This window comes from Lissotriton vulgaris, chromosome 6 (genome assembly GCF_964263255.1).
Source record: "Lissotriton vulgaris chromosome 6, aLisVul1.2, whole genome shotgun sequence".
Lineage (NCBI taxonomy): Eukaryota > Metazoa > Chordata > Amphibia > Caudata > Salamandridae > Lissotriton > Lissotriton vulgaris.
Window position 1 is genome coordinate 1,166,300,796 of NC_141694.1, and position 13,965 is coordinate 1,166,314,760.

At 45.0% G+C, this 13,965-nt stretch overlaps 1 protein-coding gene across 1 annotated transcript in view; it reads right to left on the reverse strand.

The window, feature by feature from the left end:
* WDR64 (WD repeat domain 64) overlaps positions 1-13,965 on the reverse strand; it is a 2,246,160-nt gene that overhangs the window by 1,398,839 nt on the left and 833,356 nt on the right. The window contains exon 12 of the mRNA XM_086925751.1: positions 13,759-13,885. Within this exon, the coding sequence (XP_086781877.1) occupies positions 13,759-13,885 (127 nt within the window). The remainder of the gene's footprint in view (positions 1-13,758; positions 13,886-13,965) is intronic.

A 13,965-nucleotide genomic window follows, 5' to 3' on the forward strand; every position in this document is an offset into this window, starting at 1 on the left:
CCGACTGGGTGTAGACGTTACAGGTCTCCAACAAGATGACTCGGATGCTATAATCATCCCGGAAAACTTAAGGAAAACAATAGCTATGAAGCTTATAGAAAATGGCCTATCACAAGGAAGTGGTAGAGTTATGAATATCGGCAGTCAGAGGTATTCTATTCATGGATTATCTTTCCAAACGCAAATCCAAAGACATATGTGTTCCACTTCTACAAAATAGAGGACCCTCCAGCAGCATACGCTTCTTTCGAGGACGTTGAAATTTCACTAACTTACCAAGAGCATCAGCTCTGGTTTAAAGGCGCACTACAACATCAAAATCACATTACCAGGCTCAGTCCACTAGGTAGACCAGGAGCAACATGGCCGGTACTAGCCAGCTACACACCACATCCTGCCATTGAACAAATGACATGTCCAGAATTGTTAGCTCAGCTAAAACAATTAATTAAAATACATAGACAATTGGTTCAATTTGTCAGCGGGACTCTAACAGTCCAACCTGTTTTAAGGATTCCACAGTACACCCCTCATCAGGGGAACACAAACAAAATGACACCACAGACTATACAATTGGTTATTAGTAAATTACCCACAAAAAGGGAAGAACGGGTGAAGTCCAAAGACAATCAACACGTTCCAAAAAATAAGAAAACTCAATTTACCAAAAAAGAAGGTAGCAGGTCTTAAAAATCAGACATGCCAAGGATTTTGAGAACACAACTCAAGAACGGGGAGTGGGCCCAGACAGTGCTGGACAGCGCAGCAGAAGTTACCATAGCTCGCAGGATCCTGAAGGACCGTCGGTTGACAGTGGACTTGAATGAATGTATTCAGGTTGAAACTGCAGATACCAGGTTTGTGTACCACATAAGTTATATGAAGTAACACTCAGAATAGAGGGGGATGTAACTAGTGAAATAAAAGCACTCTTTTGGGAAAAACTATCTAAGGGTTATGACATTCTTCTAGCTGAAAAAGCATGAGCAACTTGGACCACAGCATGAGAAAAGATGCTGTGGCCTCTCTGAAAATGCCTGCACCACTACCTAGTGGCCATTGAAAGGTACCACACAAAAGAAAAAAAGAATGAACAATTTTGCGAACAAAAGGCCAGCAGAAATGGCCAACAGCACTTCTAAGGCAGCAATGGCCTAAAGTGAATGCAAAGACAGCACTGCCAGGGCACTCCAGCTATGCCTCCAAAAGATATTACCTGCAAGAGCCCTGCGGCCACACTAAACATGAGAGAAGAGACAGGCAGTGCACAGAGTGCAGCACTTGAGATAAATCACTGAGGAAAGTAGAGAATGCCTTGCCCCAGGTGGGCTGTCTATCATTTTGAGAAAGAGACTCTGAGCACCTGTCTGAAAAGAGCACCAAGAAGCTCAAAGCTGCCAAGCAAAAGAAGCTGCCAAGAGTCCACTGAAAGCAATAGGACCAAAGGCAGCCAAGCCCTATAAAGGTGCAAGTAGAACGTGCACTACGCATGCAACCCCCAGTGGCTGTCTGATGCCACAGCAAGCTAGAAAGCAGGCACGCCAAGTGTCAGAATAGGATGCCCACGAAGAAGACTGGGAGCACGTGGTCAGAGCTGCACAGAAAGAGGCACCAGAGAGCCCGACAGCATGGGCATAAGCCCGGGAGAGAGATACCTCTCAGAAGAGAAGAAGCAATGCTGAATGCAGGAAGAGAACAACTACATCTCAATTGTAGAAGCACAGCCCTGCAGTGGGCCAAAGACGGCACAGAGTGTCCACCCCCACACAGCCTTAAGATGGAGTTGCTAGGGGCCCAATACAGGCAAGAGGATAGTCACACACTCCAAGTGGCAAGCTGCTACCACAGCATGTTCAGAGAAAAATGTAACATATGGCCTGGTGCCACATCACACGTCAAACAAGAAAAACAGAGAATGGCACAATGCCACTTTGTGAAGAATTGAAAAGAAGAATGACAATCCGATAACCATGAAGAACCGGACACACACAAGTGTGCTGGAGAGAATAACAAGAGAAGAAGTACGAGGACTAGTACCACTACAAGCCAAGAGTACACCCACAAACACAAGACAGTTGCCAAGGCTGAGCGACGTCCCTGGAGACAGTCCAATGAGGGAAGCACAAGTTAACCTCCTGCAAGCGCAACCCTCATCTCTCCTCCTATGGTTAGCAGTTCGAACATCAGTTCTCAAGAGTTGGGAGTTTGAGTCAGTTGGCCTCCCTGCTCGCTACCGCAGATGCCATGAGTGAAGAATGGCACCAGCAAGGATACATGGCTGCGAAGTCCCTTTAGTCACCCTTACTCCAAGTGAATCATCCCCACCTGTAGTACAGGTCTAATCGCAACCACAACATTATTGGCATGTGCATGCCACAGCAACCAGCAAAAGATATGGAAGTGTGACCAGCTGATCTACACTAGGAACTTGACAACCGGCCAATTTTAAGAGGCCGGGCCTAAAGCTCAAGAAGACTCGTGCTGCTGAGGGAGTGCATCAAACGATCTGCAAGCCTGCAAAGTGACACGACACAACAGCAACCTGAAAACCACACGGCAGGAGACCCGAGAGTAAGCCACGAGCAAGCTTGACCAGAGTCTCTACCTCATGATTCTTAGTACGTCTAGCCAGACGTAGTCACAGACAACTCATTAACCCAAGACATCCAAGTACAAGGATCCAGATGCCTTCCCCAAAGGAAATGGGGAGGCACTCCCATGTCCAGTACATCAAACACTACCATCTCTGGAGTATTGAACAAATGGACTGGAGTCCTACACTGTTGCCATACTAGCTGACAAGAAGACCCAGTGACTACCCGGTCACCTGGCTTGCATTCAGATCCTGGTAGAGAGAGCTTTCTTGATCTAGACCCCTGAGGTTTCAGTGCGTGACTAGACAATGGCTCCTTGGTGGTTTTGCAACTGCCTTGATGTAGGCACATACACAGTCCCAGCGCAGTCCACAAGCAGTCCTTTGGCAACCCACACAAGAGGCCTCCCCAAAGCATCAGGGATTGACTTCATATTGCCCCACCGTTGGACTCCGGGATGCAGCGAGGCCATCTAATAAAGACGTTCACAGCACATCAAGACTGTCTTCAGTCGATCACGCAGCACCTTCATGAACCTTTATCATGGACTCCAACCATGCTTCTGCACCCTATTTTGCGAACTGTTAGGACTTACCATAGATTATCCTCAATGATAGCGGAATGGAGCAACTTCAAACCAAACAACATGTTTCCGCTGGTATGCTGCCTGACTGCAGCTGATCATCATTCGTGTCCTGAACCACTCAGGTTAAATTATAAGTACAAGCGAAGATGTCCTGCTGCAGTCCGAATAATCACCCCCATGTCCACTGTTTTTCCACTGCACGATTCTAGAGGCTGATGAACCCTGTGGTGTTTATTTTGTTGTTGTTTACTCTTACAAGTCGCACTGCGGTTTGTTTTGTGTTTCAATAAAGTTTGGGAGGAATGTAGTATCCTGCTGGACACGTTCTAGTGTCTCAGCGGGCACTTAGTTTACCAACCCCTCCTTGAGGGATTTACACACTCACACCCCACACCCATCCAACACAGGCATCACAAGTTACGTAGGCCTGTTGATAAAAGAGCCCGAGTGCATGTGCTTGTAGCCAGTTAACTAGTATACCCACAGTGTCTGTGAGGACCATTTTAGTACTCTACATTGCTGAGAATGTTTTTTTCACCAATGTGCTTATTTCGTGACTAATGAAATGTTTTATGGTTTGCATGTTTAGGGCCTAGAACAGCCCAGCTTGCTTTACCTTGTGATTTTCTGCTTGTAAAGATCACATTGCAGTGGCTGTAAGCAGAGCAACTAAGATTAAAAGGTTAAAATTGAATTGCGATTAGTAAAGTATGTTCTGTTCTTAACCAAGCCTGAGAATATTTGGCAAAGGTGTTTGTGTGGGTACCTTGCTGTGATTTCAGCAAGTGAGGGAGTGAAAATAGAGTACACCTCAGAGCACATGTGTCAAATCCAATACTCATTCTTTGAACCTGAAACAGGCAGGATTTTGGAACTGCCACCGAAACAGAGCTGCGGGCCACTCTGAACTTCAAATGATAAACCACATCATTCTAACATGCATTCATGCATTGCCTCAGCCAAGCTGTTGCGGTCTGTCGTGCACTGGAGTCCTGTAACCAGTGCCGGCTTTAGTGCTGGTAGGGCCTGGCGTGACAATGTTTGTTTGTGTCCCCCATCCATGGTAGAGGTGGTGACCACCTCCACCATGGATTCCCTCACCACCACCTTTTAACAGTGTCTCTCAAGTCTCCATAACCACTATCTTTCAGATGCATTTAATTAGTTACATAGTACCACTCATACCAGTGAAGGGTGTCAGAGCACTTTGCTTCGGACAAACATTACACAGAGACTATTGATTATACATGTGTAAATTAGTGTATAAGAAATGTTACATAAGCCAGAGGACTACAAGGTGTAGGAGTGATGCCATTCATACTGGTAGGAAGTATAGTTTGAAAAGTGCCTGGTCTGGTGAAGCACAAACTCAGAATTGAAAACGGAACACCATAGGTGTAGTTTCCCTTTAATAATAAGAATTGCTTTCTATCCAAATTAACCTTTTTTGCAACATGAATCTATGCTCTAATCTATAATATGTTTTGATGATAACATATTTTACAATCTGACCACATGCACACATTATCTATTCATTGTAATTTACTTTGTAGATTTACTTTAGTATTTGATTGTGAGGATCTGAGTGTACTATATGATAGGGCTGTTGGTCCTTATCCTGGAGTACACTCGCAGATACCATCTTGGTTCCAGTGAGTACTTAACCTTAGCTTGAACCTGGGTAGCTGTGGCTGTGAGCAGTAAGGTTTGGCAAGGGAACGTAGGGGCATATTTATGAAATTAGTGGCACAGGGCACCTTCTGCTCTACCCTGCGTATCTGGAAAAGGGCAGCTATGTACCTTTTTTATCCAATACAACACATTCCTGTCCTTTCCCCCTGTGCTGGTGCCATTTTGGCAGCATAGTGCCAATACAAACACCCTTGTACCATAGTGCTAGGGTGCCTGTGTTGTGGTAAAGAGTTTTTTTGTGCAGGAAGGTGCCCCTTCTTGCACAGAAACAATCCTGAGAGGCATTTTCCTGTTTCTACATGTGCTGCAGAGTAGACGTATGATTTTGGGGCATTCCCAGGTTTACAAGTCCTTGCAATTCTGGGAATGCATCAAAAACAATATGAGTTTCGTGAAACACCCACTGCAAAACCCATCAAATGCCTCCCTTGCAAAGAGTAAGGTAACCCAGCGATTTACGATGCGTTGCCTTACTCTAGATCTGTAAAGCCATTCAAAGCCAAGCCAAGTGGCTTTGTGTGGCTTCATAAATCTGACTTAGAAGCCTGAGGAACATACCCCTTTGCGTAGTGCAAACATTACGCAAGCCTCTCATAAATATGCCCCTTAGTGTGAAGCATTTAACAGCACCTAACAATGGAATAAGAAAATCTCAGACCAATAAAAAGACACACCAACAATTTATAAAAAATAGAGTGTATGATTATGAATTTTTAAAGAACTTGATCATTAAAATCTACCAGAGGGATCCGGAGATACAGATTTTAGAACTTTTCATTACTTTTAAATGCAACCGCAAACAAACACTGGCAAACATAAAGTTTGAAAAGTTTCAAAAAGTTAGTGCAAGTACTCCAGCCAAGCTTGGATGAACAAATCCAGCATGGATAAGGTGTAGGGGGCCAGAAAGAATACTTTGGACAGTAATCTGGCCACCAGAGCATTTTTGAAGTAATTTCCAAACTTTACAGGGCAACCGCCATAGAAGTCAATGGAGTGCTCCTGATACTGAGGGTTTCAGGCTCAAAGATGCACACGATGCTCCTGATGCTGTGCAGTCAATAGGGGTGAAATCTGGCTGAGTCATTGGTCCACAGGTGAGTTAGGGCGACTCTACCCACGGATCTTGGAGTCCCACAAAGTCCACTGTGCAGGGTTTGAAGGGCTGCCAATATAGACCTTGCGTTTTTGCAAATCAGTGATCACAGTGCAAATCTTTGGTAGAGGCTGGTGTCCCTCTTAGGCAACAAAATACGGTCACAGCCAAAACCTACGGATCCGAAAGACAAGGGTGCACCTTTTGGCTATCTCCAAATTATCCTTTGTGTTGCCCATTGTCAGGTAGTTGTAAAACCTCTGCGGTGGATATCAGAGATGCGACTTGGGCTCTTTCAGCTTTAATGTCCCCAGTGCCATTCTGGGAGATCAGCTAACAGGCCCTTAGAGTCTCTTCTTCAGACTGGGACTGGGAATCAATTTTCCACAAACCAGGCATGCAGAACATACTCTACCAGTCTGAAATGCAGCTTTAAATCTGCCTTTTAGGCTAACATCCCAAGTGGCCATCCTGAGAGAGGAGGTGACACCTCGCTCTGTAGCAAATGCCGATTATCACAGGCCTTGGAGAAATTCACACATCTCCCCAGGTGGTCAGAAACCAATTTATGTGCCTGTGCCTTTGTGAGGCTGCTGGAGTGCAGAGTGGCAAATTCTAAAAGTCACTTTACTTTAATAGTGACTGTAATCTAGCCTGGTTATCAGGTCGAATTTAATGCCCCAATTAATGTAATACCGTACTTGACCCTGTTAACCTCTTGGCTGCTAATGGCAAGGGTAACTCGTCATGGACTTTCCATTGATTTCAATGGAAATTAAAGAAGAATTCAAATAATGGCTTAGCAGCCAAGAGGTTAAATGATCCCATTCAGGAGTTAGACGGGTTGTTAGCTGATGGGGCTTCTAACCTTTCCACAGCAAGACAACAATTGGGAAGTGTTGCTTCTAAGACATATAGAAAATCATATGTCTTACTTAGAAATATACAGCTCCCTGCCATAGGACTCTGTAGGCCTTCTTTAGCGTAGACTTACATATATTACTTAAGGAAAGTGGTGACTTTGCCATTAGGTATAATAGCAAAGTCGAACTGGCAGTGTCACACACTGCCCTGTCTGTCTACGGTGGCATGCTGGGGTCCATGTTTTCTCTGTCACAGGCAGGGTGGCACAAAAAGTGCTGCAGTCCTGAGTGAACACTCCGCCTTACATGCTCTTGGTATCCTGGTTCCTGTGTAATAGGGACATATGAGTCAATCAATCAGGATTTATAGAGCATGAGAGAGTGAGTCCTTGCCAACTGGGTTTATCCACTGAAACATACCTTTTGTAATGGGTCAGAACACTGGCACTGAGGTCTGGACAGCAGGCCTGAGTTGGCTTCCAAAGTCGAAAACCCAGCAGGTAATAGTCCAAATGAGGGAAAAAGTTGGGGGAAACCTGTACAAAATCTGTTTCCTTACAATGGTGTTGTTTAGTCGTTTTGCATTTATTTATTTTGCACATTTTTAATTCACATGACTTGCTGTGGAGTCATTGTCAATGGTTTCGTGACATCCTTTCCTGTGATGTCATCAATTTACAAATTAGGTATCACACCTAAGAATTTTAAAGCCATGGGAGCTCTGTAGTGTTGCCGTTCTTGGTGTGGGTCCCTGGCTATACAACACACAACACCTAACTCACTATCTGAGAGGTGCCCCGATGTTGCTGGTATAGACATACAGAAGCAGATAGGAAAGGCCTTGCGGCATTGCCCACAGCACAGTCATCTTTGGAAGGTGCGACATTGAGGAGTTCCACCAGTCCGTTGCAGAAAAAAGACAGAATTGGTTTGAAATGTACATTTCTCTTAAAGGGCGGTGCAGCTTCTGAGAGTCCAGAGGCATTTCTTGCTCTGACCTTCTCATGAAAATTGAGTTTGTTGATCGCAACTCTCTTAACAATCAGGAACTGCTTACCTCAATATTTAGGAACCTGATGAATTATGTGGCAAAGTGAAGCCCGAACTAGGGTGCCCTTAAACCAAAGGTTAGCCTTCCAGAACCGTTTGTGGATACAGTCAGTCAGTAAAAAAGCTTTATTATCGGTTAAAAACCATAAAAGCACATATATACACAATTAGATAAAAAAACAATTTAGACAAATAGTATGTAACAGTCATAAAACAGGCCGAATTATATAATATTAGAAGAAGGCACAATATTTTATATTATATTAAAAACATAACCAAAAATTTTACAAGTTAAAAAAGGAGGTAGTCGTACGCAGTCCCTAGGCTATTTTTTATAAAACGTAGGTACTGTATTACAATATTTAGTGGACGCACAGGAGCAACAATTTAACAATTTTCCCTTTTGAGTTTAACACCTCTTGAGCACCACATAGACAGAAGGAATCTAGCTGTTGCAAACACAATCAAAGGGGTAGTGTCATATTTTAAGATTCTGAATACCTCCCTATAATCCCTGAGACCCCTAGACTTACAAACTTGGATGATCCATTTAGCTCTAGCCCTAGAGTATGAAGGGCAGAGGAGCAGAACGTTCAGATCCGTCTCTTCACTACCCTCACACCCTGGGCAAGAACTCGAAGTCTGAGGAGCGTTGGACCACTTATGTGTTACAGCCCTTAGAGGCAGAGTTCCATGTCTAAACTGGACATATCATTTCTTAGCCAGTAAGGGCCGGATATCGTCCAAAAATTTCTCAAAGTAGGGAATAACCTTAATATCCAAGAAGGTATTGGTCAACCTACCCAAAGCGGAATTCATTAGCATGATTTCCGTTCGGTATCGCTTGAGTAGCAAACCCATTGAGCTCTTAGAGTTCAAGACGCAGGATTCCTCAGGGGAAGGCCACAAGTCACCCATGCAGAGTGTCTGGCAGAGCTGTTTGATGTACAATCAGCCAGGGGATTCTTCCCATGACCACTCTGGACAGAAGGTTCCTTAGGTCCTCCCTGTAGCTTGAGAGCTCAGGGGTGGACCACAGTTGCCTCCAGTACATCAGGGGGCGATTTGAAACAATCTCCTGGATGGGAAGCAGCCCTAGATCCAACCGTAAGGGGGTCATAGGGGAACTCTTGGGTAGTTTCAGAGGGCGCCTAATAAAGCTGTTCTCAGTATGGGATTGAGGGGTGGCGCAGAGATGACCCCACAGATCTGCCCCATATAATGCTCCTCCTCTCGCCTGGGCTTTGTAAATTTCCACGGGCGGTCCCAGCGGCTTAGAAGAACTCTCATTATAAACCTTTAGGATACCGCCAGAGGATTGAGCCAACTTCAGGTACGTCTTCGCCATATAAGACCCCCAATCCATTCGATCATTTAAGGTTACCCCCAGATAGTCAGACACTCGTTCCAACCCCCGACCATCAAAATAGGGATGGGGACAGTTGGATGATCTGGCGTTATAAACCATAAACTTAGTTTTGGAGAGGTTAATCTCCAGATTCCTCGTTCTGCAAGAAGAACAAAACGCCTCCAGTGTTCGCTAAATACCAATAGAAGATTTTGAAAGCAAAAGGGTATCGCCTGCGAACAACAGGGCATGTATCTTACGGCCTGCTAAAGTAGGTGAATCTAGGTCCCTCGCTCCCATTAGATGTTCAATCATCCCATTGAGGAAGCGGGAGAAGAGCGTGAGGGCCAACATGCACCCCTGCCTCACTCCCTTTTCCACTGGGAATGGAGCCGAGAGCTCCCCATTCCTCCAGAACCTCACCCTAGCGTAGGTACCTTGATGCAAGCATTTAAATAGGTGGCACAAATATGCCGGAACACCCATCTCTAGTAATATTACCCAGAGATTGTCCTGCTGGACCAGTTCGAATGCGGAACGAAGATCCACAAAGATCAAATACAAACTACCCGCCCCCAGAGATACCGTCTTACAGTATACCAGCTGTAATCTAAACCATTGGTCGAAGCTGGAGACCTTCGATTGAAAGCCTGCTTGCAGGGAGGTTAGGATGTGGTGTTCATCCATCCAACTCTGCAACCTTGTTAGTAAGAGGCGGGCAAATAATTTCTGGAGGACATCAATAAGACTAATGGGGCGGTAGTTGTCCGGGTCGAGAGGGGAAGCCTTTTTGTGGATGGGTATAATTTCTGCACTTAACCAGGTTTGGGGGATCTCCATACCCTGAAGGATGGCATTAAAGTATAGCCAGAGGTAGGGCACCCATTCCTTCTGTTCACTATAAATCTCCAGGGATCCTGTCTAGACCCGGCGCTTTCCCAGTAGTCAAACTTTTGAAGGCCGCCTGGATTTCAAGCAGGGTGCAGGGTGGGCAATCAAAACCCAGTGCATCCGGCTGAGCTAAATCTGGAGTGTTCTTTGATGGGGCTAGATCTACTACCACTGTGCGGTCAGAGAATGAGTAGAGGGGCCTGAAGTGAGCTAGCCAAACCTCTTTATTAAGGTTAGGGGTTATGGCTGGCGATCCCTCTGCTGAACCTGATCTAACTAGGTTCCAGACGGCCCTTTAATCTCTTCCGTACAAGGCTACTTTATAATTTCCCACCTTGTGGCCTCCCACTCCGACCTAGCATACGTAGTCATTCTTTTGTAATTTTGCCTAGCTGTTCTTATACTCAACAAAAACCCTGATTTTACTTCCTTTATAAGGGTATTTTTAGCCGCCCTACAATTTTTATTAAACCAGTGCGCCTGGTCTTTTACCCGTAGCCTCTTATTATCAATGGTGTAGAAATAGTCGGCTAAACTAGAAAGGAGCTAATTATGTATATGTTGGAGATCCTGAAAGTGGGGCAAGTCATGGTTAGCACCCACGAGGTTGCATGACTCTGCTAAAGAACAAGCAACAAAATGATATATCTCAGTTAGTTTGTCTGGGGCTAGCGCGACCTTTGCCCACCTAATGCATCTGCCACCCGCCACTGTAACTAAATTTAAATCGTTAAGAGTTTCTAGTACCCCCAGTTCTTTTTGGTGTCCCAGTGTGTAGTTCAATTCTAGTGATAAGAGGTTATGATCACTATCTACCCTTGAGATAACACTAAAAGCTCTAAGTTGGGTCCAGAATTCCACATTGACCAAAATATAGTCAATGGTTGTACTTTTCCCTGGTCTATTAAATGTATTTGTGCCAGGTACGTCAGGAGGTATTCTACCATTGCAGGCCCTGAGGGAGTGGGTTACTACCAGCTTATTAATCTCAAGGGCCGAAGGCGATATGCGCTTAAGTGGGTACATAGTACACTCCGGGATTTGCCAATTGGAGTCCTCATCTACAGTTACAGAGGGGATCCCAGCGAGCGTCTCAAATGGGAATTAAAGTCACCCCCAATAATTTTGTGGGACACTGGAGGAAACAAAAGGAGAAGTTCCTCAAGGGCCTCCAATAGGGATAAGCCCAGCTGGAGTGGTGTGGGACGTAGATATATATTGATGACTACCAGCTTTAAACCGTCCAAAAATGTAAGTAAAATACAAAGAATGTCTGGAGAGTGGGAGTCTATTAACTTAACTGAACACCCCAAATGGGAGGCAACCCAGATGCACAACCCCCCTGAAGGTCTTCCCCTAGGACCCTGCACAGCTGGTGTATAGAACGTTGCATAGCCCACCCTGGCAGGGGCTGACAATGACCAGGTCTCTTGGAACAAACACACATCATGCCTGTCCATCAACTCTCCCCAGTCTGGATTATCCAGCTTAGACCCTATCCCCGCTACATTCCAGGACCCAAATAACGATCTCCGAGTTTCTGCTCGAACCGATAAATCTGTTATCGGTTGGGGCACATAGGGAAGGGGGATTCTATATGGGTATGATGTCCAACTCCCTACCAGCTCCATTGGGACTAGTATTTAGGGTTGGTGGGCATATTAACATACTATCCACCTTAATCCTAGTGCCCGACTCGGATAGCCCCACCTGGTCACTCACACCCGCCTCCACCTTGCTCCCTGCTAGGTTAGTTCCCAAAACAATGGGGCCCAAAAAAGGGGATAGTCAATCCACGTTGTTCAAGACACTGTAACTATTAGCTACGGTTATGTTGTATTCTAGATTCTGTCCACCCAGAAAAAAATAAGATAGGACAGGCCCACCCAGTGCTTGAACACGTGACTAGAAGTACCCCAGATGGAGATTATTAATTGAACCCGAGTTAAAAGGGCCACGATGTTCCAGGAGGTGGTTGACCACTCCTGGATCCCTAAAGTTGACAATTACACAGTCCCCAATGATAGTTTTAGGTCTAGTCCCTAACCAACTGACTCTTTGGGCAAATAGAATTTCCCCCTGGCCTGCCCCCCTAAGGGGTCTATGATTGTTCAGCCAGAAGATAATTTTATTCTTTAGCTCAAGAAATGTTTCACCTCGCTCGCCTACCAGCAGGTGCACTCAGGTCAAAACCACTACGTACTGAGATGCTTCGGGTGGTAGCTGGGGACAAGGAGGGTTTTTTTGGGATCCCTTCTCAAAATATTTCATGGCGGGATTGTCTTGGACTCTACCCGATTCTGGCCGCTTTTTTTCAGGGGCTTTTTGGATAGGAAAGCAATTACAGGGGACCAAACTGGTTGTATCAGGAAACCCCTTAGATGTAGTTGCTGGGCCAGAGACTAAAGTGGCACTGTTACTTTTCCGCACATTTAGGGAAACCAACTCCTTTCCAGGTTTATCTAAGCGAACGCATTCGCTTAGATTGTGGCTTTTATTGGCCGGCTTGGTTGTACCCGATGCCGCTTCCGCTGCATTATTCCCAATTATAGTCACTGGCTGTGCACCACTTGTACATTTATTATTTATCAAGGTAACTAGTTTATCAAGGTAACAAAAAATTGTACAGAGTTCCCATAGTTTATCAAACCTACAAGATAGAGATTTAAAAGGAGAGTTGATAAGCTGTTCCATTTGGGCATAGAAATCAATTAGTAGGTGGGTAGCCCAGACGGGGGGGGGGTGCTAAAGTGGAAAAGGAGGGGCTTGGGACATTCTGAGGAGGATCGGATATGGGTTACAATTCTCTTAGCAACTTTTTTAGCAGGTTTCGGCTTCTTGGTTCTGGGACAGAGTTTGTGTGCCTTTATCCCTGCCTGGGGGGCTGGGGACAAAGCAAGGTCGATAGAGACGCTATTGTCCTGGGCGATCTGTGCGCATGGTAACTCAACGAAGGAGGGCACCAGCATTGACGTTAATTCTGGGGAATTAACTATAGCTAAGGAAAAGTCCCCAGTGGACAAAGGGGGGGTCATGGCAGGAGTAATTGAGAGTCGTCTTTCAGTGTTTTCTATAGCCGATGGCACCACCCCTATTGATTTTTGGGGCATTTTATCAATACCTGTTAAGCTCAGCAGTGGTTGAGTCATTGCCGCCTTTTGCCTAGTCAAGGGGCGAGAAGTTAGGGGGTTGGATTTGCCCATAATGGTCACCAAAAGAAATATATATTTCAGGCACTCAAACTAAAAATCGAAATTAAATTTAAAAAGAGTATAAAACATCTATAAAAGATAATAAGGCCCAGCAACTAATTTCTAGAAACAGTATACTAGAGACAAAACGCTGAAGGTCATAGCCTTGATTGAGTAAATTAGTTAAAAAAAAACACAAGAATAGGAGGGAGTCCCACACATTCGCTTACAGGAGAGCTTAATGAGGTGACCCAGCCCGGCCTCCTTCGGCCCCTGACGGCCACATCGTTTGTGGATACAAGCATTTGGGGAAGGACCCACACATCCATTAAATGTTCTTTGGTTGTGATGTTGCTTTATAACAATTATAAATACTAAATAGTAATACAAAACAATACATAATGCAACTGAACGTGTAAATGAACTGCTTCACAACGAATCACTAACCTGTTATAAGTCTGAGATGCTTATTATCAAAAACCATTGCACAAATCCCGCGTTCTTCTAGTCCGTCGTCATTGTCAACGAACACTTGGAGCAGAGTAAGCGTCTGGATGTCCCACACTCTAAAGCCCTGCGAAACAGAAGACGCAGAATATTACATGCGATCAACAGTGTGTATATACAGGCATTTCAAGCTACAACATGGCAATG